This window comes from Pelecanus crispus, chromosome 1, assembly GCF_030463565.1.
Source record: "Pelecanus crispus isolate bPelCri1 chromosome 1, bPelCri1.pri, whole genome shotgun sequence".
Classification (NCBI taxonomy): Eukaryota; Metazoa; Chordata; class Aves; order Pelecaniformes; family Pelecanidae; genus Pelecanus; species Pelecanus crispus.
Window position 1 is genome coordinate 18,136,696 of NC_134643.1, and position 27,500 is coordinate 18,164,195.

Genomic DNA, 27,500 nt, shown 5'->3' on the forward strand with positions numbered 1-27,500 from the left:
CCACAGTGTTTTGTCTGGCTTCTGCTTTTTGGTATAAATGACCTGATGATTCTTTGTAAGAAGAATGACCTAGCAGAATACAGACCTCATGAAAGTGGATCTCTAGAAAACCATATGTGGTCCTCAGGGTGTTAGATCTGGGATGTTAGAAAGTGGTAAACCTTAGAGGTGAAATATGTGGTGGGGGTTGTGGCCAGCAAAAGACCTGTACTACAAAATCCTGTTCTGTACAGAAATGCTAATACCTCCTCGAACAGCCCTAGTAATTGTATGCAACAAATTGACTGTGAAGCTGAATCAGAGTCCAGTTGCCAGCTGTGTCAGAACACCCTTGGTGTAATTTCTCCTGACATAAGGGTCAAACACCTGCAGTAGCAGAGCTAGAGAAGAGCAGAGGAATAGTTTCACTGCATTGGTTTTGCTGTCTTCTTACTGACCTGGCAGCCTATAGTCACCTTTGGTTCAGAAATCTTGAAGCAGAATAAAGAGTTGATTTGTATAGCAGGTGAAGACTTTGCTAAGAGAGTAAGTAGCTGCTGTGTTTATCTGAGGTACCCAAATACCAGCTGTGGGCCATAGTTGCCATTCCTGGCTAGATGGTCAACCCTGGCCAAGGGATCCTGACGCTGTAGCACAAGCTCCTAAAGCGTGCTGATGCTGGTGAACTTACTCTGGGCTTCTCCCATTCAGCTTAAAATCCTGGACTCCCAGACGCTAACAGGGTGTTCCTGGGAGATCTGCATGTGTCCCTTGTCCCTGTGGAGTTCCTCTGATGACGACTGTGGTTTATGTATGGTGACTGGTGGGGAACCTTCTTGAATGTTTTCCCTGGGCACCCAGAGAAGACGCAGGAAAAAAAAAGATGTGAGTCCAGGCTTTGCTGCAGAGCTGTCTGTTCACCAGAGCTGCTCTCACTTGCTTTGTACTAACAAAATTGATCAGAAGTTTTTCTAGGTCTGACTTCTAACTGAGAGGCTTTTCATAAAACTAAGGAAGCTTATTAAGAGGTGTAGGAAAGGTCTTACTTATACCCAGAGATGCTTACATGATGCACCATGTCTACTGAGTTCATGTGTAGCCTTCCTGGACAAAAAAAAAAAAAACCCTCCAAAGCTCTGGCTCAGTTTTCCTGGGAACACTGTTGGAAGAGGCAATCATGAGCAGGTTAGAGCACTTGTCCGGGCTTTAGGAGGCCTCAATACAGACGAAAGAGATTCAGACCTCCATTTCTCATCTGCAAGGACTCTGCTCTGACTGGTGTAGGATGGGTTGTGCTCTTGCTTGCTCTCAACTTGGCTTCCAAGAGCACAAGTTTCCCAAGACCAGGAGGGAGGGAAAGAGTGCCACTCCAGCCCAGCCCAGCAGCAGGCTGGAGTCCTGGGCTAGTCCTTGTTCCAGGTCTGGCTTGTGCAATCTGCCCTCATCATTGGGCCAAGCATGTGAATGGTGGTGGTGTGAAGATGCCAGAATGCTGGAGAGCCCAACCCAGGAGGATCACGTGCTGTCACGCCACCTTTTCATGGGGCTGGTTAACCAAAGTGCAGCACTGGGCTGACAGAGACGTATTGTTTTAGCTCCTCCACCAGCTCAAACAGATGCCGCCTACGCATCGCGTTGTGTAGGTGGGGTGTGCTCTTGCTTCTGCCTTTTTTTGGGTGCCCAGCTTGGCTTCATGAATTGTGGAGTTAGTGTGAATGCTCAGGCAGGGCAGCAGTCAGCACTGCTGTGCCTGTCCCTTTTGTATAACCGGGCCGGAGATTTTGGGAGCCCCATGCGGAACCTGCTCTTCCTGGCTTAGTAACATAAAAGCCTTGGAAGAACCTACTGCTATTCCCGAGCCAGACGTTGAAATGTTTATAGTCTGTTTCACTTCTGCCAAAAACAGGGAGTGAAAACAGTTCCTGCAATAATGACAAAATTTTTGCAGTTCCCTCCATTTTGAATGCATTCTGCAACTCTTCTGGCAAGTTTAGTCTCTGAAATTTCTGAAAATTCATAGAGCAGCAGTACTTTTCATTACTTTTAAGCTGGCAAAAGTGTATCTAGCAGTAGCAAACTTCCCACTTGATGTTTTGAGAAGGGGATCTGTCTCAGTAAGCTATTGACTTTTAAGATAGTTCAGATATTTTCAGGAAGCTTAATTTAAAGTCCTTCTGTAATGAAGGGGTAATGATCCTGTGTCTGTTATAACACAATAAAGCTCCACTGAAAACACTATATGTAACTGTAAAGTTACTAATTGGTTGTTAGCATAACTGTTCTGTACATGCCATAGTAATGACATCTTAATTTTTTCTAACCTCACCCACTTGAAGTGGGACATAACAGGAATGGTGAGAGAGGAGACTAGACCAGTTTGCACACAGAGGAAGAAGATATTGTCAAATACGACGTGCTTTGTAAATCAGTCTCCCTCATCACATAAAATAGAAGAGCACTTCACATGAAACTCTGCTATTGAGGTGAGGAAAATAGTACCAGGGGAATGTTAATTGCACTGAGAAGCAGGATGATGGTTCAGACTTAGCCTTCCCTCTGCTGTATCTGGATCAGAGTTGGCTTGTTTCCTATCAGCGTAGAGAGAGCCCACGCTGCTCCCTGCCCTGTAGGTGTATGCAAAGAGGCTCAAAAATTGGTCCTCAAAAGCTGTGCTTATTGTTAAGTACTGGAGCAGGAGCTCTGCCTTTGAAAGAGCAGAGGGAGGCACAACAGAATGATGGAAACAAAAAAAGTAAACAGAGGGATTGTTTAACTGCCAAAACTCTGTTAGGGGCTTTTTAAGGCAAATTGGCATGACTGTTTCTGAATATGACAGGTCACTTCTTCATTCTGATGTGTGCAGGTAAACCAGACTGAGATGGAGAAAGGTTGTAGTGAAAATGTGGTTTTTATATTTAACTGTTTCGTTTCTCCACTCTACCAAAATGCCTATAATAAAATGAGGTAGAGAGGAGGAAAGGCTATGCACTCAAATGTAGTTCATCTTTAAAGTTTCTGTCTGCTACTTTGGCTTTTTATGACACCAGTATTCCTATTAGAAAAATCTTATTTCCCCTTTTTTCTACATGAAGGACTCATGCAAACAAGCAACAGGCCTGACCACAAGGAAAACCATTAAATTGACGAAGCAAAGTGTTCTCAAATGCAAAAACCCCCAAATAGTTCTTCCTTCAGTTTTCCTTCTTTGCTGACTTGTTTTTGTTTTTGTGTCGCCCCCCTGCCTCCTATCTGATTAGCATTTGGATGTCTTACTTTTTGTCCCCATCCATAGACTGGTTGGGTTAAAAAAAATCTTCATATGTTTTTAGTATTATTTTCTTCTACGCAGTGTAGCTGAGCAAAGATCAGCTGAAGATAAATTAGTTCAGGATGAGTCTTTTGGAACAATAGGAAAGGAAGTTTTTGAGGAAGGAGGAATGAGAATTCGTTGAGGATTAGTTGTGTAATAGTGTGTGGACAATGCATTTTAATCCCTATGTAGTAGTAGATCATGTGAGATGGTGGTTTGGGTTTGGTTTTTTTTGCACTTACTCTTGATTTTACTTTTTCCATACAGGGGTTTCTTTGCTCACCTAGGACTGCTCACCACTGAATAAATAAGTTGTTGAATGATACAAAAAATAGGATAGAAGTTCACTCTTGCAGTGGGGAATTTCACTGACACTAACTGCTGAAGGTTATGGAGGTGATCAGGATTTGTAGACGGCTCTGTTCCTTCTAAGTAGCTAATGCTTTCACTGGCACCTTAAACTGTGCTCCTAGAAAGAGGAAACTGTAGTCACAATGTGTTGAGAATAGTTTTTGTGCAGTACTGTCTATGATACTGTAACATTGGCTGCTGTTCCACTTCGTAGCATCCCTGGTAAAGGAAGTCCCTGCACTGCAGGTAGGTGGTGGTTCAGAGGGTACTGCCACAAGTCCCTCTTCTTGTGTCGATGGAAGAGTACCTCTTCCTAACCGTCACCAAATGCAATGCTGGGCTCAGTAACTCTTCCATTTCACTTGATGTAGCTGCTAAACGTTCATATATGACACTTAGCCTCCTCAGTGTTGCTTCAGAAAATACCTATGGCAAGATAAAGAGAAAAAAAATTATTCTCGTCTTTGTGGTGAGTTGTCATAAAGAACCACCTCTGAGTTAGACAAAGTCTGGGAGCTGCTGCCTTCAGTGTAACAGGACCTCCCCTTAATCTACTTCTTTTTTAAAACTAAATGGTGTAGTATGGAGTCCACATAACACATAGTTACCTAAAAAACATTCTGAGGAAGCACTTGGCAAAGGAGGGATCAGTGATGCTGAAACCCATCATTATGCCTCACCAAGTTCACTTGTGGCTTTTCTGAATTAAAGGGAATAGAAAAATAAAAATCTAGAGTACGAACATAGGTTGGCTTTAGTCTGTTGGGGTAAAAGGGTTGCTGGACTTAGAGTCAAAATAATGTGGATTCCTACTTCTCCAGCAAAGAATGTGAGGACAGTGTCCACAAAAACACAACATGAAGAAGTCTTGCTTAAAATGCGGTCAGTTTACAATGTTGTACTGAATTGTCTTGGTAATGGTATCTGATGTTTTTATAGTAGGAAGGAATTTCTGAAACTGTGATCAGATAATGCCACAGTCGGGCTGCATCTCCCACCCTCTTCCCACTGTTGCTGCTGTCCATTCTTTGTCCAGCTCTGGAAGAGCTATGAAGAACAAGAAAGCTGGTATCCGTTTCAGAAGTGACCACCTAACCACAAAAGACAAAGGAAGGGTTAGACAGTCAACCTGGAGTTTGGGGCTTGAGAAGGGAGATTTTTAGGTTCTTCCTTCTTAAAATGCTGAGAGTAGTCCTCCTAAGCAGGTGAGCTTCATGCTTCCCAAGCATGAAAGAGGACGTGAACCTAAGAGGTGACTTAAAGAAGAAAGGACAGCTAATAAAGTGGAACTGCTAGAGTGATGGCCTTAGGCAAGCCCTTTTCTTTCCCAAGCATCTGGCATACAAAGAAGTAGAATGTTTTGCAGTGTCTGGGATCAAAGGCTATTATTTTATCTGAAGTAATTTGGATAGATTTGTGGTAGGTCTTTGGCAGGCTCTGTGGTTCTCAAGTCACTGGTGGAAAGGACATAAGCCCTGGGGAAGGAGATTCAGAGACTAGAAGAAGAACAGGTAACAAATGGCACACAATTAAGCTGTATCCAGTTATAGCTATGAATTGTGAACTTGTCTCCAGAGGAGTATATGAATTACAAAAGAACTGTAAACAGTTAAAAAACAGGTTAGGGGTTTCTATTGTGGGTCCTTCCTCCATCACTGCTTGTTGGTCAGACAATGTTCTTTGTATGTCTTTGCTTTATCACAAGTGGTGGAGCCGTTCTGTCTTCCACAGCACTGCCATTTGCCACTGGTGTTTAAGATAAAGACTAAAAGCTCTTCATTGTCTATGATGATGAAAATAGACATGTTTTCAGACTCCTAACATCTTGGTTTAGTTGGGACAAAGTTAAAATACTAGCTTTTTGTACGAGTTGGGAGTCTGGCAAGGGTAGAAGCTGCCTGCGCTGGAGAAAACTCCCAGTGTCTGGCTCCGTCAGTGCGGCTGGCAAGATCCAGTTTGATGGTGTGTGGTTGGGATTTAGTGCGTTTAGTACCAATTAACCAACATACCTGAACTCTGGTAGTGTTCAAAGGGTTGTAGGGAGATTTGCCATAATTAACATAGACGTAGAAGGGTTATTTCTGTCTTGTTAAGTATTGGTGTTTCCCCATGTAAATATGATGGAGTGCATGTGCGCTTTTTGGTATTTCTATTTTTTTAACTCTGTCTCCTTAGATTTAACACTAAACTGATCTGGTAGGTAGTAACAGCGGTCTGCAGTCCCTAGCTATGCTCTGAAAGATTGGTCATTTTGTCCCGGGGGGATTTTGCAGCATACCTGTAGGCCTACGAAGGAATGCTATTATGTAAAAAAAGCTACTAGGAGATTCCCTAATCCACCTCCAATCCCCCTATTAAGGGAGACAGCCACTTCACTACACATGCAGTATTGAATTAGAAATCCAACCTGCTACCGTGCTTTCCCAGCCTGATGTATCATCCTTCTTTTCTAAATATTACTCAGATACTGTTCAGTCTCACCTGAACTGAATACTTTGGTATTTAAGAGCTTTTTATCAAAACATTTCTTAGAAGCTTGTGTATTCCGGGGAGCAAACTGAAATTTTTCAGTTGCTCTAGTGGCTGATGACATACGATGATGCAACGAAATGCTGGGTAGTTTGTCTTTTAACAATTGCATAGTATCAACTAAACTTTTTGAATTGTTAAGTCTTTAAATTTAAATGATCAAATCCTGAGAGGGCAGGTGCAACAATTATGTTACACCTAATAGGGGATAATATGCTGTAGAAAACCTGAAATGGATACTTTTTTTGGTAACTCGTGAGATGCATCGCTGATGGTGGTCTTTCCTACGGGGTCAAATCTCCTAGGGCTTACAGTGCAATAATATGCAAGTTAATGTGTTGAAACACTATTGTTGCCTTTGCTCACGTTTTTCTCTCATTTTTAAAGGTGCAATATTATTCAGATATTATCCTGCTTTTCTATACAAGTTGACTGTTAGAGAGATTTTAAAGCATTTTCTCAGGGTCACACCTGCTGTCACAACCTAAAGGGTTGCCCCGCCTGCAGGTATGTAGAGATTGTGACTGTGGGTTGGTAGGATTCTGTAACATACAAGGACAGGGAGTTGTTTTACTCTAAATTTCTCTACTTTATTACAGATTTCCACAAATACCACAAAAATCACCACTAGCAACTATACCTGTGATTGATAAAGCAAATATATATGAATGAAAAACTATGTATGTGTGTGCGTATATATATATAAAGCTGTTATAAAGTATTGGCAGCAATCAATAGTATGGCAGAAATCAAGAAGGTGTATGTTATTACAGGTTACTGCAAACTTAGCAGTAGTGAAGCAAACTTATCAATAATATAGCAGCAGAAATAGTTATGCTAGATTACTTATATGCGCATATATATGAATGTTCACAATAATACCAGTATCAGGCTTATTAGACAGATCTCAGAATATGCCACATCATCCCAGAGGGGGACCCAACCATCCCAGAAGTGGGAGGACAAGCCAACCCCCCCCAGCAAGGGTCCAAGATCTCTTAGAAAGTTTATGCGGCGAGTTCAACATATTTAGGAAAAGAAAAGTATGTGCAGCGCAGGAGGTTCTCACAGAGAGAAGCTTCATTTTGGATAAAAATTAAGTCATTTTTATATCATAGAGAAATAAGGAGGTATAGGACACCAGCACTTCAGCAGCCAATAGATGCTGTTAATTTCTGGTTTTCACTCAGAATAGCCAATAGATGTTTTCTGTTCTTTCAGGCCAATTTTTATTTTTCCAGACTGTTGTCCTGTTCTTGCAGATAGAACAGCCAATGGCGGTTACCAATTCTTACTTTCTCAGGACGTTTTCCCCTTTTTCGAGACTATTTTTCACCTTTTCAGTTGGTAAGTTGCTGTTACAGTTCCTTGTTTTTGCTCTTGTCAATGGTATCTCAGGATGTCTCTGGTTTCTAGGTACCCAACTGTGTACTTGTAAGAGGCCAGCTGCACTTCTTAAGGATGCTTCTGGTTCCCAGGCTGGCAGGCATTTTCTCTGTCACCATTTCAGCAGACATTTTCTTCTGTTCAATAATTTTCCCCTTCTACCCAGGTCACCTTTATAGCTGCGCGCATCACCCACATGTCCAGTTAAGACATGGACTGAGCCTCTTGTAATATTTTAAAGTTTCTTTCCCAGGTAGGTAGTTGAGATTGATATACCTGGGAGGGAGATTATGGAAGCTGATTAACCTTGGACCTGAAGCTTGACCTTTTATGTTTTAGCCTTTAATATGGGTGTGGAGGATGATTGAGTTTTTACTGTCTGAAGATGAAATCCAAGGAGCATTCTGTTCTCATCGTCAAGGAGGATACTGATCTGTAAAGCTCAGTAGACAGACACCATGGTGAAATGTTCTTACCGGCTTTTCTCAAGGGTCCGTGACCTCTGCTCTTTGTGGCCAACTTCACTTGTTCTGCAGGAGGACCCCTAAGGGCTAGAGAAATGTCCTCTGTAAGTTCAGTTCAGCTTGGCCAAACTGTAGATTATTTCAGGGGAGAGAGCAAGGAAGAACACTTCCCCCTGCCCCGTAATTTCTGTTGCTAAGCAAACATAAAGTATTTAACCAAACACAGAGGTTTTACAATGCCAGACCACACTGCTGCCAAAGTAGCAACAAACACTGCTTTAAAGAGTTGGAGGGGCGAGAGCAGTGGTAGTGGGGTGGATTTAAATTGCAAAGTCATGTAATTGAAAGTTAGGAAATGCTATGAAATGTGAAGCTGTGACAGTCCTTAATGATGAGATGCTGTATTTTTTGTTTTGTTTTATAGGAGTTCTACCTCGTTTGTTGCGTACCCTTTAACTCTGCCTCGTTGCATAAAGAAATTCTGTATCTCTGGCACTACTTGTCCTCCTAGTGGTCAAGTTTATGGGGGTTTTGTTTTGTTTTTAATATAACAAGATGTAGCACAATCAGAACAACTGGAATTAAGGAAGCTGGAAGATCTGAGTAGACTTTCAAGGGCATTGGGGTTAATTTACACTACTTGTGGTTTTCTTATGTACACACAATGCATAGTCACTTCCTCTTTAAAAGAAACAAAAGTGCTTAATGAAGAATTTTTTCCCTTTAATGGTCTTGAGAAGATAACATCCCTACTAAGCTTTGGAATTTTTTGTGATATCTTCATGATATTGCACAAGCTCCAGTGCATTTGAAGTGCAGCAGATGTTTCACCTCAGCTGTGTGCATGCCCTTGTTCTGGAACAAGGCAAGTCCTTGAAAGTAGGGTAAGCTAATTATAAACATAGTTTTCTTGTAGGATTTAAAATTCCGTGTGGACACATAATTAGAAACAGCTCCATGTATAGGTATGCCCTTATGTCCATATCTTTCCATTTATTTACAGGAGAGACAATACCTGCTGCAACAGTGAAAGTTCCCTACCCTACCCTACCCTTGGGAATAAATTTTTGTTTCAGTTGCTGGAGGATAACTTGGTTTCTGGGGTCACTAGCAAAGCATCAGTGGCGAGATGATAGCACTCCTTTCAGTTTGGTGGAGTACAACCTGTAGCCTCATGGTGGAAGCTGTTACATTGTACTGTCCTCTCAATTCATGCATCTTTTTCCCATCTCTCCTAATTCTGTGCTCTAAACCTCTTAGAGCTGCAGGAATACAGATAATGTACCACCACCGAACTTGCACAGCAGATAAAATGATCGGAGATACTGCACAAGGGCCTCCTGCAGAGGGGGGAGAGTTTATCCGTTCTGCTGAATATTTGCACTAGGGCTTCAGACCTTCTCAAAACACATAATGATTGGAGTCGGAGAGGCTCAGATATCAAAATTATCTGATTATCAAAGATTTACAAGGCAATATGTGAAAAAAACAGAAGAGGGTAGAACATAATATACAAATCCTGTAAAATGACATAAAGTCTGAACCCCTGTGTCTGTGTTGATAGTGGAATTAGCAAGTATTTTCTGTTCTGGATTGCTTTAAGCTTGAAATACACCTGCTGTTCTACTATTTATTGTCCAGATTGAGCTTAAAAAACAGTCCAGAGACAAAATGTAGAGTAATTTTTGTTTGGGAATCTCTCTCTCCCCCCCTTTTTTTTTTTTTACACAATCTTCTTTTTGGCATGTCTCTTGTATATATATGTGGGAAAAGTGATCAGTGATAATGACCCTGTTGTAGCTCTAGAGTAAAATAAGGTCATGAACAACAATACTGCCAGTGACAAAAAAGCAAGGCTAATTAGCCACAAAAAAGTCTTATGCATAGTTGATACTGAGTTCTTATGAAAAAAGTTGTGAGAGTGTGTATATGTGTTTGTATAAGTAAATATATGTGTGTGTATGTATGTGTTTATATATAAATCATTATATGGAAGTCAGTAGGGCATACTGTAACCTCAGAAAAGGGTAAAAATCTGAACTTGGTTCCTTGTCTCATAACCCCTTCTTAAAACTGTAAGATACTCAGGTCCATAATCGGACCATTGACTTCTATAAAAATACAGGGGTGCCAGAAATTGTTGGATAGAGGGTTATAAGGCATCATATAACTTTATGTGAGTATATGTTTGGGGTTTTTTTCTACCCATAGACATGCAGGAAGAAAACAGATACTTTTTTTTTCTTGTTATGACGACCAGATTTAGCAATAGACAGCCTTTCCTGCAGGTTATTTCTTTTGGGAAGTGAAGGGTGAAGGGTACATCACGTATTTAGATGAAGGTAGCTTGTACCAAGGGCTTATTTTTTGACATCTTGAAAAGAAAACTTTAAAGTTGTTTTTCCTCCTTGCTTTAACAATTGTAAGTAAACATTTTCTACGTGATACAGCTGTTTGCTTTTTATGAAGTGTTTCTAGCTGTTGATTACTTGTTTTTTCTGGTGAATATATTTGGTATAGCACAGATTAAAAAAACCCCACCTAATCTGTCATAATCAGGTTTTAATTTTCTTATAGAAATACTTCAGGGTAACTAAATCTTTTTCTTCTCCCTTAATTAACAGAGGAGGAGCTCAGGAAGCTGAGAGAAGAAACAAACGCTGAAACATTAAGGCAGGAGCTAGAAAAGGAACGGCAGAGGAGATTAGAACTGGAACAAAAAGTCAATGAAGTACTTAAAGCAAGGTAAGAGAAATATCTAAAGCAAGGTAAGATAAATATCTTCACTGTAAAGCTGAAAGCCACTTGAGATCTCTGACTGTCTCTGAGGAGTTCTGGTGAAAGCATCCATTTCCAGCCTAGGCTCTCTTAAAATAGATTAGTAGCTCACAGAGAGAGAAGCTGTCTATGTTTTCCTGTAAAAGTACATCTTGTACACCCATGTACGCCTGAATTACTTGACCATACCTACTGCCCTAGCTACAGAGGTGTCCTGACACTTGTCTGGGTGAGATGTTCTTCATTTCACCTTCTCTGATGCCCTCCCTCTGGGATCCCTGTAGTCCTAAGCCCTTTCAGCCTTGAGGACACCCACCTTGATGATGCAAAGCATCACATTTGATGTTGTCTCTCCTTAGTCTGCCTAGCTGCAGGGACTTTAGATCTTAAGACCATAGCAGCTGCTTGGTGGCCTTGTTGGTCTAGACCACTTGTGTACGCAGCTGCCTGTGTTACCTTCCTCAGCAGTAGCTAAGATTACTTGGCTGAGTGGTAGAATCTGTGGTTCACCATCAACTACTGTCATCAGTAGGCGAGCAGCTCCGGTGCTGGCATGATTGTCAGCAGAGTGCTCCAACGCGGTGCACTTGGGCTTCCCAAATGGGGGAACCTCAAGGGAAGCCAAGAGAGCCACCAGGAGCCTGCAGCTCGTGCGATGGGTCATTGTTATAGGAGATTCCCTTCTGAAGGGAACAGAAGGCCCAGTATGCAGACAGGACCCACCTTAGGGAAGTACAGCTGCGTCCCTGGGGCCCTGGTTAAAGATGTGAAGAGAAACCTTTCTACCCTGGTACAGCCCTCAGATTACTATCCAGTATTGATTTTTCAGGTAGGCAGCCATGAAGTTGCAATAGGAAGTCCGAGGGCAATCAAGAGAGACTTCAGGGCCTTGGGATGACTGGTTAAGGGATCAGGAGCACAAGTAATGTTCTCCTCTATCCTTCCAGTTGCAGGGAGTGATGAGGGAAAACACAAGAAGAGCCGGCAGATCAATACCTGGCTCCGAGTCCGGTGTCACCAGCAGAATTTTGGGTTTTTTGATCATGGGCCGGTTTACATGACACCAGGCCTGCTGGCGACAGACGAGGCACACCTGTCTCAAAGGGAGAAAAGGATCTTTTCACAGGAGTTAGCAGGGCTCATTGAAAGAGCTTTAAACTAGATTTGAAGGGGGAAAGGGATAAAACCAGGCTTGCTAGAGGTAAGCCTCGGGGTGGCATGCCAGTGTTTGAGGGACTGTGTGCTAGCAAGGTCCTTCGGTCTCAGTGGAGGTAGGGGATGGAGATCCATGTGACAGTGAAGGTGGAAGGGTTATGGATGCATTAGAAACCACGGAACCACCTGAGAATGGTCACATAGGAATTACGGTTTCTCACTCCAAAAAGGTGGTGGGATCAGTAGCCCAGCTGAGTGCATCTACACCAATGCACACAGCATGGGCAACAAACAGGAGGAGCTGGAAGCCATTACGCAGCAGGAAAACTATGATACAGTTGCCATCATGGAAACATGGTGGGATGACTCAAACAACTGGAGTGCTGCAATGGATGTCTATAAGCTCTTCAGAAAGGATAGGCAGGGAGGGAGATGCAGTGGGGTAGCCCTTGTATATTAGGGAGTGTTTTGATTGTCTAGAGGTTAAGGATGATGGTAGGTTTGAGTGTTTATGGGTAAGAATCAAGGGAAGGCCAACAAGGCAGATATCATGGTGGGAGTCTGTTATAGACCACCCAAAAAGGATCAAGAGGCAGACAAAATATTCTAAGCAGCTGGGAGAAGTCTCACAATCACTAGCCCTTGTTCTCATGGGGGATTTCAACTTACCAATGTCTGCTGGAAATAAAATACAGCAGAGAGGAAACAATCTAGGAAGTTCCAGGAGTGTGTGGAAGATAACTCCCTGACACAGCTGGTGAGTGAACCAACTAGGGAAGGCACCCCGCTGGACCTGTTGTTTGTGAACAGAGAAGGACTTGTGGGTGATGTGATGGTTGGAGGCTGTCTTGGGCATAGCAATCACAAAATAGAGCTTTTGATTATTGGAGAAGTAAGGAGGGCTGTCAGCAGAACTGCTACCTTGGACTTCTGGAGGGCAGACTCTGGCCTGTTTAGGAGCCTGGTTGACAGAGTCCCTTGGGAGGCAGTCCTGAAGGGCAAAGGAGTCCAGGAAGGCTGGACATTCTTCAGGAAGGAAATTTTAGAGGCACAGGAGCAGGCCATCCCCGTGTGCTGAAAGACAAGCCTGTGGGGAAGACAACCGGCCTGGCTGAACAGGGAGCTTTGGCTGGAACACAGGAAAAAAAGGAGAGTTTATGACCTTTGGAAGAAGGGGCAGGCAACTCAGGAGGACTACAAGGGTGTTGTGAGGTTATGCAGGGAGAAAATTAGAAGGGCCAAAGCCTAACTAGAACTTAATCTGGCTACTGCTGTAAAAGACAATAAAAAAATGTTTCTATGAATACATCAGCAACAAAAGGAGGGCTAAGGAGAATCTCCATCCTTTACTGGATGTGGGGGAAAACATAGTGACAAAGGATGAGGAAAAGGCTGAGGTACTTAATGCATTCTTTGCCTCAGTCTTTAAGATCAATTGTTCTCCAGGTACCCCACCCCCTGAGCTGGAAGACAGGGATGGGGAGCAGAATGAAGCCCCCATAATCCAAGGGGAAATGGTTAGCAACCTGCTACACCACTTAGACACTCACAAGTCTATGGGGCCAGAAGGGATCCACCCAAGGGTACTGAGGAAGCTGGCAGGAGTGCTCACCAAGCTCCTTTCAATCATTTATCAGTAGTCCTGGCTAACAAGGGAGGTCCCAGTTGACTGGAGGTTAGCAAATGTGGTGTGCACATACCAGAAGGGCTGGCAGGAGGATCTGGGGAATTACATGCCTGTCAGTCTGACCTCAGTGCTGGGGAAGGTTATGGAGCAGATCATCTTGAGTGCCATCAGGCAGCACGTATAGGACAACCAGGTGATCAGGCCCAGTCAGCATGGGTTTATGAAAGGCAGGTCCTGCTTGACCAACCTGATCTCCTTCTATAACAAGGTGACCTGCTTAGTGGATGAGGGAAAGGCTGTGGATGTTGTTTGCCTGGACTTTAGTAAAGCCTTTGACATTGTTTCCCACAGCATTGTCCTGGAGAAACTGGCTGCTCATGGCTTGGACAGGCGTACTCTTCTCTGGGTAAAAAAATGGCTGGATGGCCGGACCCAAAGAGTTGTGGTGAATGGAATTAAATCCAGTTGGCGACCGGTCACAAGTGGTGTTCCCCAGGGCTCAGTACTGGGGCCAGTTCTGTTTAATATCTTTACCAATGATCTGGACAAGGGGATCGAGTGCACCATCAGTAAGTTTGCAGATGACACCACATTGGGTGGGAGTGTTGATTTGCTTAGAGTAGGAAGGCTCTGCAGAGGGATCTGGACAGGCTGGATTGATGGGCTGAGGCCGAGGCTCAACAAGGCCAAGTGCCGGGTCCTGCACTTGGATCACAACAACCCCATGCAACACTACAGGCTTGGGGAAGAGTGGCTGGAAAGCTGCCTGGCTGAAAAGGACCTGGGGGTGTTGGTTGACAGCCGGCTGAACATGAGCCAGCAGTGTGCCCAGGTGGCCAAGAAGGCCAACAGCATCCTGGCTTGTATCAGGAATAGTGTGTCCAGCAGGAGCAGGGAGGTGATTGTCCCCGTGTACTTGGCACTGATGAGGCTGCACCTGGAATACTGTGTCCAGTTTTGGGCCCCTCAATACAAGAAAGACATTGAGGTGCTGGAGCGTGTCCAGAGAAGGGCAAGGAACCTGGTGAAGGGTCTGGAGCACAGGTCTTATGAGGAGCGGCTGAGGGAACTGGGGTTGTTTAGCCTGGAGAAGAGAAGGCTGAGGGGAGACCTTATTGCTCTCTACAACTACCTGAAAGGAGGTTGTAGTGAGGTGGGTGTTGGTCTCTTCTCCCAAGCAACAAAAGCACTAGCACAAGAGGAAATGCCCTAAAGTTGTGCCAGGGGAGGTTTAGATTTGTTATTAGGAAAAAAATTGTTCTCTTGAAAGGGTTATCAAGCATTGGAACAGGCTGCCCAGGGAAGTGGTTGAGTCCGCATCCCTGGAGGTATTTAAAAGCCATGTAGATGTGGTTCTTAGGGACATGGTTTAGTGGTGGACTTGGCAGTGCTAGGTTTACGGTTGGACTAAATGATCTTAAAGGTCTTTTCCAGCCTAAACGATTTTATGATTCTGTCGGGAGATAGTGCAGGCTGTGTTGGTAATCGTGTGCGATAAGCACTGCCAGTTACTTAGAGGTGACAAGCAAGAACAAACAGGTGAAACTTTTTGCTTGGAATACGAGGTTTCCCAGTGCCATCCAAACTCTTCTCAGCCTGCTGCTTCCTTCCGTACTCATCCTGAGTGTAAAAATGCCTTTCTGATTAGGCCAGCAGTCCATGTCCACTGGTATTCTGTAGCAATGGAAGTAGGAGCCATTTATAGGTAACATGTGAGCCTAATTGCTTTCTGTGGTCTGTTTACCTCCTATTCCTAAGGAACCATAGAATCATTTAGGTTGGAAAAGACCTTTAAGATCATTGAGGCCAACCATAAACCTAACACTGTCAAGTCCACCACTAAACCATGTCCCTAAATGCCACATCTACACGTCTTTTAAATATCTCCAGGGATGGTGACTCAACCACTTCCCTGGGCAGCCTGTTCCAGTGCTTGATAATGCTTTCAGTGAAGAAATTCTTCCTGATACCCAGTCTAAACTTCCCCTGGTGCAACTTGAGGCCATTTCCTTTCAACCTATCACTTGTTTCTTGGGAGAAGAGACCAACGCCTATCTCACTACAACCTCCTTTCAGGTAGTTGTAGAGAGCGATAAGGTCTCCCCTCAGCCTCCTCTTCTCTGGACTAAACAACCTCAGTTCCCTCAGCTGCTCCTCATACGCATCCAAACCCTGTATTTAGAAGTATCAGAAGATACATTGCTGCCTTTTCACTCACTTCAGTATCTGTTTGCAGACCTGTTATCCATGAATTTATTTAACCCCCTCTTGAAAGTGCTGGAGCTGTCTACCACTGGAAGCTATGGAGGCACTACATTACAGAAGTCCACTCTTGACTCTAAAAAAGAAATTTATTTTCTTTTCTTTTTAACAGATTTCTTAGTGGTTTCAAGAAGCGCCCCATTGTTACAGAATTGTGAGATTTGGTTCAGCAGTCATCTTATTTACCATCCTTGATCAGTCCTTTCCTCTCTTACTCTTCTCCTCTCCAGACTGAAGAGTTCCAGTTTTCCCAGTGTCTCCTTAAGAGTCCTCCATCCCTTTCATCACTTCAGTTGCCATTCTTTAACTGTTGTGTCTTAAGATGAAGAGGCTCAGTTCATGTAGTATTCAAACTGTGGGTTCGCCAAGACCTCATATAGAAGACAAATTAGGCCTTCCCTCTTATCCTCAGTACCCAGTACAGTGGGTTTTTTTTGACTGATGTTTCACGCTGATAGTTTTCCATAATCACTGGTTCCACGCAAGGTTGGTCCATGTGCAGTCTTGACCTGAGCTTCCAAGTTTCCTTCTTGGAAGGGGCTCTGTAATGTCCTTGTGGAGGAGTTTTGTTCCCAAGCTAGCCCTGTGACCATGCACTTGGAAGGTGATCTGGATGGCTCTGATCTGGGGGGGTTTTTTGTGACGTTTTACAGTTGCTCTTACAGCTGGGAAGTGGGAGTGCATTTTTATTGCTAATTATGCTGGTTGGTCTGGCTGTATGTACATGTAACTTCCATTTTGTGTCTAGACTGATGTTGCCTGGTTGAGTGGGCTACTGGGGACAGCGGAAGAGGACAGACTTGGACCTGTCCCCGCGCTGAGCATACCTTTAGCTCCATAACAGCAGTACAAAGCAATGAGTATTGTTTTCTGCTATCGGTAGGTAAAGCTGACACTTCAGGATACCTTCTGTCTCTGACTTGCTGCCTTGGAGAAGTCATTTGAGATGCAAATTCCACGTGCTTCTCTTTGAGCATGGTACAGGTTTATACCATTAATGCTGGCACAGGCCTTTAGGCTTTGTCCCGAGAGCAGGTATGCCTGGGCTCTAGGTGACACGCCAGAGAAGGGGGAGAGTGATCCCATCATTGCTGGGAGCCTGGAGAAGGATGAGGAGCTGCCTTCCTCTGCAGGAAGGTACTCATCATCCTGCCCTATTTCAGAGTAATGAGGATGGCCCAGGGTCTGATACGGCCCGCTGCGACTTATGAGTACATGTGTTTTACAGAAAAAAGAGTTTGAAGGTATTTGTTTGTCAATATTAGTGTCAACATCTGTGTCTTGTTGGATTGTGGACAACAGCAAATCTCTAGCAGGCATGCCATTGCTAAATTAAGGTAGCATGATCTGTCTGCTTCAACTCTGTATTCCCATTTAGATATCCTAAGGATTACACTAGCCCTTTAAGCTTGGGTATTGCACTTGGGGATTACATTCAGCCAATTATCCCCTTTATCGGAGTCTTTTTCTAACTAGTCTTGCTAATGTTCCAACCTTTTGGGGACAGTCAGGTATATGTAAGATGACAAAAAAAGACTTTGAAGGCTTTCCCAGTTTCTACCCAGAAGAAGAAAAATCAGGTTGCCTATGGTTTTTCCTTAACTTATGCTCTATTGCGTGAAATTCTTTTTCACTGCTTCTTACACTTTTGCACTTCACTGCAGGTGTTTTAAAATACTTTAAGAACTACAGGCAAAGTGTTGGCTAACACAATCAAATACATAATAGGCCAAGTTTACACCTGATGAAACTTAATTTTATTAAGCAAAGTTACTGCAGAAAGTCATCTCTGCTTTTGTTGACAAGACTAAATTTGCCCTGCTTATGTGTTAGCTAATTTTTCATATGCTCTTTAAATAGATGTGCATATAAACATATTTGCATGTACTCTCCTTTTTGCTTACAGAAGTGAACTACTAATGAAAACCAAATCATGCTGTGGTGTAAGAAGGAAGAAATTATTTTAATAGTTGCAGCATTCAAAAGTAGCCATGAAGTAGATCAATACATGTAGCTATATAAATACATGCTGCAGAGTGTTCAGCAAGGAGAAAGCAATAAGCTAACAATCTAGATTTTTTTGTTTGTTTGTTTTTGTGAAGAATGTATACTTCTTTCATTGAATTGTTCACAGGGAGGAGTGGAAGAAGAGGATATTTAGTGATTTTGTTTGTCATGGTGTTCATTGTCTGTATGTCCGTGTATTCAGAAACACAGTGGCCTCAGCTGAAGCTTTCCATAGATGCACTTTGGGACAGCCCAGCATTTGGTGCAACAGCTGAAGCTTATGACATTTTGCTAGTGCAACAATGCATAAATAATTTGGAATAGTCTGTGTGAGCAGTGCTTGTTTAGTGTAAATTGTGGACTGTTGCTGCCTTATTTTACAAATTGTGAGCTAGCTCCATCACACAGAAAAGAAAAAACATTAACCAAAGAATGAAGTTTTGCAACAACACCTACCAACAAGCTGTGACTTATGCAAACCTTTTTATTAGTACCATTGTGAGATATTTTTAAGAGGACAAAATAGACAATGCTTCTGCATAAGCCACTATTCCTTCTGTACCACTTACCCTGGTTAACTTTTCCTGACCTCTTGTTAAATTATGTCATCTTCCACACATGTTATGTTTTGAGCACGGCTGAATTTGTATGTTGAGAAGATGCCTCAGCTTGAGCTTGCTCTGGAGGCTGGAAGTGTTCCCTCCTGGAAGGATCCTTGTCAGGCTGGAACTCCACACAGGTAGCAGGAACCTGAGACCCAGGCCAAAAGTTTCTTGCCCTGCTGCCATGCTGTGCTGGGATTGCTGACATACATACGTGATTGCTGACATACCCAGTTGGCTGAACTTTGTGCATGCCTTTATTTTTAACTTAGTAGATTTGGTGACAGGCTGCTGCTTGTAAAGTAGCTCCTGTCAAGAGTTATTTTTAGGGAGTTTTTTCTGCCCATGAACATTTAGATCTTGTACAACTCTGGGTTGATGATACTTCTTCTGAAACCTTTTCTTTTGTTTCTGAAACTACCAGTTTAGGACACTAGCCATGTAAAATGTGGGAGTATCTGGTGAGGAGGACAAAGGCTTCTGAAATGTTTGGTGTATTTTAATGGGAAGGACACACAAAACATATGAAGTTGTTTTAACTCAGTTTTGTGACAGCTCCTCAGGCTAAGAAGCCATGTGTACTCAAATGATTAGTCTTTAAACTAGGCTGTGAAAATACCTCCTTTATGCTTTTTTTTTTGCATTTCTGAGGTTGTAAGATGCTTTTGATGGAAATGCACACACATTCACATTGCTTTGAGCAATAAGAAAGATATAATAGCCTTGACTGGCTTCCACAACAGCTGTCAAAAGAATGATGATGAGTTGCTTGTGAACTCAGTACTCAGAGTCAGCCTGTAGGAAAATTGCTTTTAATATGTCTGAGAACATCCCAGCAGTGACTGGACCTGTTGTGTGCAGCGAGTCTGGTCTTCACACAGTTGTTCAGGAGAGTCTGTTGGTTCATACACGCCTCATCTCGCAACTGTGGTCAAGGCCAAAGATGCACAAACCCAAAATGTTTGGTTAAGGTAAATGGCCTCCAGTGTCAAGGCTCCCTTAACTTCTGTGTCATGCTTGCAGCTACAAAAATAATCCTTTGGTGCTATTCTGTGGGGCAGCATCAAGTGGATGCTTCATCAGTGTGTGCTGGTCATTTTTGAATGCTACACAAGTCATGAACAGCTCTAACGGTCATGCTTCCCTGACTTATATATTAAAAAAATAAAAATTGGCACACTTGTGTTTGTATATTCTCCATTGGCTGTAGTTGCTCTTATTTGTTTTAATCAGCCTGTGCTTTTAAATGGGTGCAATCTCTAGTTGTGTGAACATGACCTAGCCTCAGATTGAGGATCTGTTGGCATTACTAATCACACCTTTTTTTTCTGGTTGAAAAGCATGGTCCCAGAGAAATTCATGCAGCTTGTTTTCTTTGGTGCAGGCTGCAGTTAGGAAGCCTGCATAGAAACTCAGCCTTTTGTGGTGTTTTGGAGACCATTTATGTTTTCCAGCCTTTTAACGGATCTCTGGCATGAAGAGTGGTTCAGAAGCTGTAGGAAAGATAATTCCTCCCCTCTGTAAGTGGTCTTGATGTACTGGCTGTTTCAACATGACCTGGTTTTGGGATTGAGCTTCCTAGTGGGTGTGCAAGCATAAACAATGAATTCTGAGCTTCCTGGCCCAAATCTGTCTGAAGTGGCTAATTATAAACTGATTCACAGGTGCAATAATGAGCTGTCATTAACCTGATGATTCGTAAAGGTCAGGTTCTTCATGGGGAAGGAGTAACAGGCAGATGGCAAGTAAGGCATTGCCAAAATAAACAAAACAAAAAACCACCAAGAAGGGCCAAAGCCAAACCATCATGTGCTCCTGATGGAGCCCCGTGAGGCTGCTATCCAGAACTGCTTCTTGATGAGATTCTTTGGATTTTTTTCCCCCAAGAAACATGGGGATTGATGACTCTGTGCTGCTTCTGAAAATATATCCTAGCATGTCAAAGGAAGACCCAGCCTGAAGGCTATGATGGTTGGCGGTAGCAGGATCCTTTCTTGGCTCTGTCACTGGAGCGGTTCAGGTGTGACACCTCCCAGTGCCTTCGCATGACTGGAACGGGTTGCGTAACTGGCTCCTGCCTGTGTGAACCTGCTTGTGAATGACTACCTCCTTTCTTCCAAAATGTGTCTTCAGCTTCAATGAAGCACGGTGGCAGTGACAGATTGAGGATGAAAGTGCCCACCTGTATGCTATAATTGTCTGATGTGCTGATAGAGGAAAACAAGACGCTGCTATGTAATAGTTTGTGCAAACTGGATCACGTTAATTGCTGTCTGTCTTTAGAGAGGTAGAGCTGGAAATGGAGGAGATGCAAGGGTGTGGGGGAGAGAGTAACAGGAGGAGGAGGTTTTGGGTGGGGAACCTGTGGTTTGTATAGAAACTGAGGAAAAATAGCACAGAAACCAAAGTTAAAGTTTAGCTAGAAAAAAGAAACTGGTGTAATTTCATGTGGCTTTTGAAAAGAAGAGTTGCTGCAAATATAGAAGCTGTGTGGAAAAGTCCTGAAGAGTTGTGAAAACAACTGGCTTTGAAAGCAGAAACCATTGGATTCAGCTGCTGCACACTGATAGATGTCCAGTCACGATTTTAAATCAGTAAATTATTTCTGAATGTTCCTTTTGGAAATGAATGAGGATGTGGAAAGCTCATTAACTATGGGAAGTGCTTGGAAGGAAGGGAGGTAATTAGTTCTGTAGTTTCTCTATCATACTTGTTCAGACTGCACAAATTCATAATGGCCTTTTCCATGTGTGGACAGTACAGCGAGATCTTCCCCTAATGTACTTTCTAGAGGGACATCAAGAGAGAGGACTATATCTCCATCTGTATTGCTGTAGTCTGCCCAGTACAGTGGGATCTCTCTTCCTGCTCTCCATTTGCTGACCAGGGAACCACTTGGTTCCCTTCCTGAGGAGCAAAAGATGAAGGGAACATTTGAAAGCACCTATATTGTCTGATAAATGAGTGATAATGAAATTGCACGACCAACACATTTTGGTTTCAAGCAGTAATCTTTCAATCATACAACTCCCTGTCAAGTAAAGCTTGCTGCAGCTGGTGTTATGTTGTCAAAGCTGCTGCTTCATTAGAGAAATCTTTCTGTAGGATATCTACATGGATGGCTGAAGACTTTTGGACTGAAGCCTGAGGTGTTCTCAAGACAGGTTGGCAGTTGGAGGCTGTGGATAGTGCAGATGTAATTTGAAGCCTTGTGCATGTGCAGAATGGCAAAAGCATTTGCGTTTTCCAAAATCTGTTCACTTTTAATGGATGAGGATATTATTCTTAACTCGTTTTGAAAGATGAGACCAATGATGCCTGCTACTTGCCATATATTTATAGAACGTGTTTGTCTCAGTTTTTCAGACCATTATTTAAATTTTGCAAGTCTTTAAAAAGGTATTTTTAAAATTGGTTGGTATCTGTGCATTTCAAGAGCTTACAACATAACGTTTTAAATAATTCTTGACACCCGTTCCTCTCATTGTGAAGAGGAGTGGTGTTTGACACTAGTAATGATGGCAGAATTGAAGGTTCATGCATTAAACTGTGGTTTTGTTCTAGTGTTGTGGTTATCAACTAGCGACACGGAATCCCTTTTAATTTATTACTGTGGGAAAAGTCAGGGCTCTGAAGAGTTTTCCTGGCAGGCATTGCAATGAATATACAACACAAAGGCATCAGTAATGCAACAAATTTGATACTAAATTATTTAGTTGTAAGATGAAATTGAGCTGTCGGTAGCAGGAAATGGCTAAACCATGTGTCTCCTTCCAGTGGATGGTATTTCCCTGGATCCTAAGTGCAATGTGCAATGAGTATTTTGAATCTTGCAAAAGGGCATAAGTTTCGTTTTCTCTTGTCGTGGTTGTATTATCTCAGCTATGGAAACCGTGGAGGTTCTGGTGCTCCCTTTACCTAAAAGGGAAAAAATTCTTTATCTGTAGCATTTCTCATTGTTTCCGTTTCCTTTGTAGGACGGAAGAGGTGCCTGCAGCTCAGCAACCTGCAAAGCCACAGACACAAGCCAACGGAGCAGGTAATCTTGGTCAGATCTCTACTAGCAGTCTGATTCAGTTGGATTTTTTTTTTTACCCCTTTCATTTGATCTTTAGAAGATCAAACCTTGCTGAAAAACTCCTTAAGCAGGCTTCTGAAGAAGCCAAAAGTAAAAGACCATTTGAGCAGCTTCTTACCTCTCCGTACATGATTCTGCATTTGCTTTTTGTAGTTGACTTTGCACACCTGAGCAGGGAATTTATTTTGTTTTGTAAAGCCTTTAGGAATGTAATGAAACCTGTTGCCTGACTTCATCATTCTTGCATGCCTTGCTGATCCTTGACTTACCAGAAAACAGGTGTAATACATAGAAAAAATGTTCTATTTTGTTCTCGACTGCAAAAGTTCTTTTATGCCATTAACTGTATTACTTCTTTCTTTTTTTAAAAGAAAAGACCTTCTGGGGAAGGAATAAGCTTAAGAGTTCCTCATTTTTTGGACACCTCTGCTGTCGTCTACATTTCTCAAGCTGCTGCTTATTATGAATTCAATAATATAGTGATTTCCAAAAGAACTAAGGCAACAGGCAGATTCTCAATCTTTCAGTACACTTAAGGGGTGTGGGGAGGAAAGTTTGATTGAGACAACTTAGGCTTTTAAATCTGCGGATTAAATTTGAAGTTGCTTCTCCTGTACTCCCATAATGTCAATACTTTCTGTTATGTGAACTACAACCTGCCATTTTTGTATGTTTTGTGTTCTCCAAATCTCTTTCTCGGTACTATCTGAAGTATTAGCATGTGGGAAGCTACTTTATATTTTTTTATTTTCAAACGTAAGTGTTGTCTCGGCTGCAAACTGCCACTAAATTCCTTGTTTTTCTAGGTATCGCTGCTATTTTTTATTAAATGGTTTGATTCTAACTTCTGAGCACCAGTAACTTTTTCTCACATGCTTAAAAGCACCATTTTGGCTGTTGTAGTTGACTGATTAATCTTTCACGCTTCTGTTTAATCATATCTTAATTTTATGGACTTCTGTACTAAGTTTGGTCCTGGAATAGTTGTGAGCAGTGTCCTCTTAGTGACATTGCTGTATTGACCTACCTTTCCAAAGAACAGTCAGTCTATTCCTTCTAGACAGTGATTTTCTGAGTTACAGGTAAAGCAAAAGGTGATTGTTTTGTTCTCACCTGTGCTGCCTTAAGGCTTTTACCCTTATATTATTTCCATATACCCATGTATTTATGCTATATTTTTTCACCGAAACTGACATACAGAAAGTGCGCATTGCTTCATTACTTTGCCATATAAGACTTTCCAGGCTTATATATGACTATATGTTCCATATATAGAAAGTGGCATATACAGCATAATTTCTGTAGCCTGGCTTTAGAAAAAAGAAAGTGCATGGTTTTTTTATATATATATGTATGTACGCACACACAAATGTGCACATACACAATCTTTACAGCCTATAAATGGTTGGAAAGTGGTAGTAAAAATGCTTCTTGCAGAATCTTGCTTAAGTTTCCACCTCCCTTTCCTGTCAAATTCGCATGGCTGCAGGGTGGTTCTCCTGCTGTCTGTTCAGGAGTGTTTTGCTTTACACTTGCTTTTCTTGAGGTGACCCATCAGTACAATAGGAGCACTGGGATTAACATCAGTCTTTTGTTTACAGGAGCCTCTTAACCAGCAAATGTTTTTACAGTGCTTGCTAAAAATTCTTGTTTGTTAGGATGTTCAAATAATCTCTGTACTTCTGGTAATAAGATGCGTCCATGTGCCATACTTACAGCAAAGCAGGAGTCACCTTCAGTCTTATTTTGCCAGCTTAGCGCAGGGCTTCTGTGCAATGGTAGAAGTAAATTGCATAGCGAGTTTCCGTGAAGAGTGTTGGTGAAGGGCAGGAAAGCTGTACAAAGTCTGCTTCCCAATGAAGCATGGTGTGCGGGAACAGGGGCAGGCTTTGTATGAAGATTTCTTCTAGTATTATCCTGATGCTTGGTGCTTCTTTTTCGCAGATAAGCGTAGCCACACAGTCTGTTCAAGACTCCAGAAGTGGTTTTGTGACAAATTTGGGGAGTATGTTGAGGACTTCAGATTTCAGCCGGAAGAGAATACAGTGGAAACAGAAGAGCCACTTAGTGCTAGAAGGTAAATCTCTGATGCGATTATGAGAAATTGTTGGCTTCTTTAGAAGTTGCTTTTTTTCTCTCTTTTCTTTTATTTACAACCTTTTACATGGTTTGAGCGAGTGTGTGTGTAACAAGTAATAAAACTGAAGGTACAGAACCATCTCAAAAGGTTTGTGAATGCTTTGGCCAAAACATGAAATTAGAAGTTTATCTGCTGTCTGAGGTAGAATAAGAGTTATATTATTTACCACGCTTCCATTATATGCCCCTTGAAAACTGTGGACAAAGTCTTAATTAGGCTGGAGAGCTTTTACATTTCAGTTTTTGATCTGATGCGAGGTAGGCTGTATTAGTTACTAGAAATACGTTTCATAACAGGCAAGAGTGAAGCTTTATACACAAGCATCTAATTTATAGCTGTGAGCAGTATTTCAGGGACCAAATGTGTACTACTTGCCTATTTAACAAGTTGCTTTTATCCATTATTTTTCAGGTTGACTGAAAATATGAGAAGATTAAGTAAGTACTTAGCAGTGTTTTATTTTCTGGAAGTAAAAATAGTTCTTAGCAACCCTGTTGGAAGGATTGCTGCGTTTTAAAATACAGTGTTTTGAAATAGTTCTGCCAGTTCATGAGCAGAAATTATTCTGAAATACTGAATTAGTGTTTGGAGTGCAAAGTAATTTAGAGGAGCAGTAGTAGAAGCTTGCCTTTAATCTCAAATTACATAGGGTATCTCCTGAACTAAAAATAGAATGTTAATTAAAAGGTGTAAACATGTAATGAATGAGAACAGAGTATTTGTCCAATGGCAAATGTAATAGTGTTCATACACTTATGCCTGAGCAGCAGCTCAGTTCATTTGCTAGTCTATTAGCTTATGCTTTCCAAGAAAGAGGGGTTGGACTATGTGTACCCTGGGAGTGTGTTGCATTTCTTTCTCTTGGATAGCTGATAAATTATTTTGGAAGGTGGAGGATACAAGATGGCAGGTAAAACAAAGTAGTTAAGCCCTCCAAAAGTTCTGTGCAGCCAAGAATTGCTAGCCTGAAAAAAAAAATGGTTTATGTGTGCTCCAAATTGGTGAATTATTTTAGGGGGGAAGGTGAAGTTGAAATAAGGGTCTGTAATCTCCATGTAAGGTCAGTTTTGTTCTCCTTATTCTAATACTGGTATTCATCTAGTTTCATTTGGGAGAATACTTGTGACCTGTTCTCTGTGGTGGATGTGCATTGCCTTCAGAATAGCTTTAAAAAAAGCAGTATTAAGCTTAAGCTTTTAGTGGTTTTTAACTTCCACTAGGCAAGCCACAAAATGTAGATCCCTGTTGCCCAGGGGTACTTGATGACCACCTGGAGCTCCCGAGACCCTTGGTTGCTCTTAAGGCCCCTTTTGTCACCAGCAGTTTCCAGATGTTGACCTTCCCTGCAGGTTCGGTGTAGGATGGTGGAGCAGCACTTGAGTCCATGACCTCCTCCAGTGCCTTGAGGATGCCCTTCCACTTACTTCATCTGCTGCTTTGGTTGTACCACTGATGCTCGGAAATCTAGCCGTAGTTGTTTAATTACTTCCCATAGGGAATGTATCAAGGACAGCTGAATTTCAAGCCAAACAAACTAGGACAGCAAGTCACAGGCTGTCTTGAGGAAAGCTTTCAAAGTTGTGAGCTGTACTGCAAACAAGGGCGGGTACTCCTGGGGCCCCCTGCGCAAGAGGAGTCTTCAGTCTTCTCAGCAGGGAAGGCAAAACCGGTGTCTTCCAGCAGAAAGAGCAAAGGTCTTGCAGCAGCCCTCCTGTTTTCTTGTGTCCCCTAGCTAGTTTGCCCAAGTGGTAAATGCTTAGAGGAATAGAAAAGGGTAAAGGACAAGCGTTTTTTAGGGAGCTGAGGAAGAGCTCCTCTTCCTGTCTCTGGCTGGCTGTGGGCATCTGTGGGTGGGAGCGACGCCTCTCCCAGCACGGGTTTGTCTCCTCTGCAGTGACAGCGAGAGCAGAGCTCTGCAGGGGTGGGAGATGAACATCTTCAGGCAGAGAAGTCCTGTGTCTCTTGGCTTAGGAAGAGTAAGCAGCAAAGTGCTACCAATGGATAGACTCCTGCAGAAATGTAGCCAAGAGCGATCTAGCCTGGTTTTAAGCTAGCTTGGTCAAGCAGCAGCGAGTTGTTCTTCGGTGGCTTGGAGTGCAGTCAGGCTGATTTACCTTGTTTTACGGTGGAATGAGCTGACCTGTGCGGAGGTCTTCGGGGGTTAGTATGAACAAGGCTCAGAACAGACTGCTATCAGCATTCAGGGTACCTTTGTAAAGGATACTGATTTTTTTTTTTTTTTTTTGGTCTATACTGAAGAGTTTAGACATAACCTTTGTCTTGAATAATATTAGTTTTTGAAATGCATTCCTTAACTGATTGTTCAGTTACATCGATGGATTTCGTTTTTCGTTTTTCTTAATTTGGATATGCCTCTTTATCATTACGTCTCGAATTTTCCTATTAATTTTCTAATTTGGTTGTTTGTCATTTACAAGTTATTTAACCACTGCCAGCTAATTCTAACAGTTGTGGTTTTTCTCTGCTTCTGTTTAGAGAGAGGTGCCAAACCTGTTACTAATTTTGTGAAGAATCTTTCTGCCTTATCAGACTGGTATTCTATCTACACTTCTGCTATTGCCTTTATTGTAAGTTATCCTATTCCTCCAGGAGACGTAAGAACTTTTAGAACGTATTATTTACTGAAATTCATTGAAACTGAATATCTGAGTAGGGGTTGTGCTACATTTTAAGTCAAATCAAATAGTGTAATTTCATTTAACACAAAATACCAGTAGTTGGCACTTCAGTTATATTTCAAAGCTGCTTAAATTATGTATTCTGGGTTTATTGTAGCATAGTTTTGTAACTGTTAAAGTAACTTACAACAAT

At 42.3% G+C, this 27,500-nt stretch overlaps 1 protein-coding gene across 1 annotated transcript in view; it reads left to right on the forward strand.

The window, feature by feature from the left end:
• Positions 1 to 27,500, forward strand: part of GRAMD4 (GRAM domain containing 4) — a 56,918-nt gene that overhangs the window by 13,572 nt on the left and 15,846 nt on the right. Inside the window, exons 3-7 of the mRNA XM_075723063.1 lie at positions 10,644 to 10,764; positions 22,428 to 22,489; positions 24,473 to 24,605; positions 25,080 to 25,105; positions 27,165 to 27,256. Coding sequence (XP_075579178.1) covers positions 10,644 to 10,764; positions 22,428 to 22,489; positions 24,473 to 24,605; positions 25,080 to 25,105; positions 27,165 to 27,256 — 434 coding nt within the window. The remainder of the gene's footprint in view (positions 1 to 10,643; positions 10,765 to 22,427; positions 22,490 to 24,472; positions 24,606 to 25,079; positions 25,106 to 27,164; positions 27,257 to 27,500) is intronic.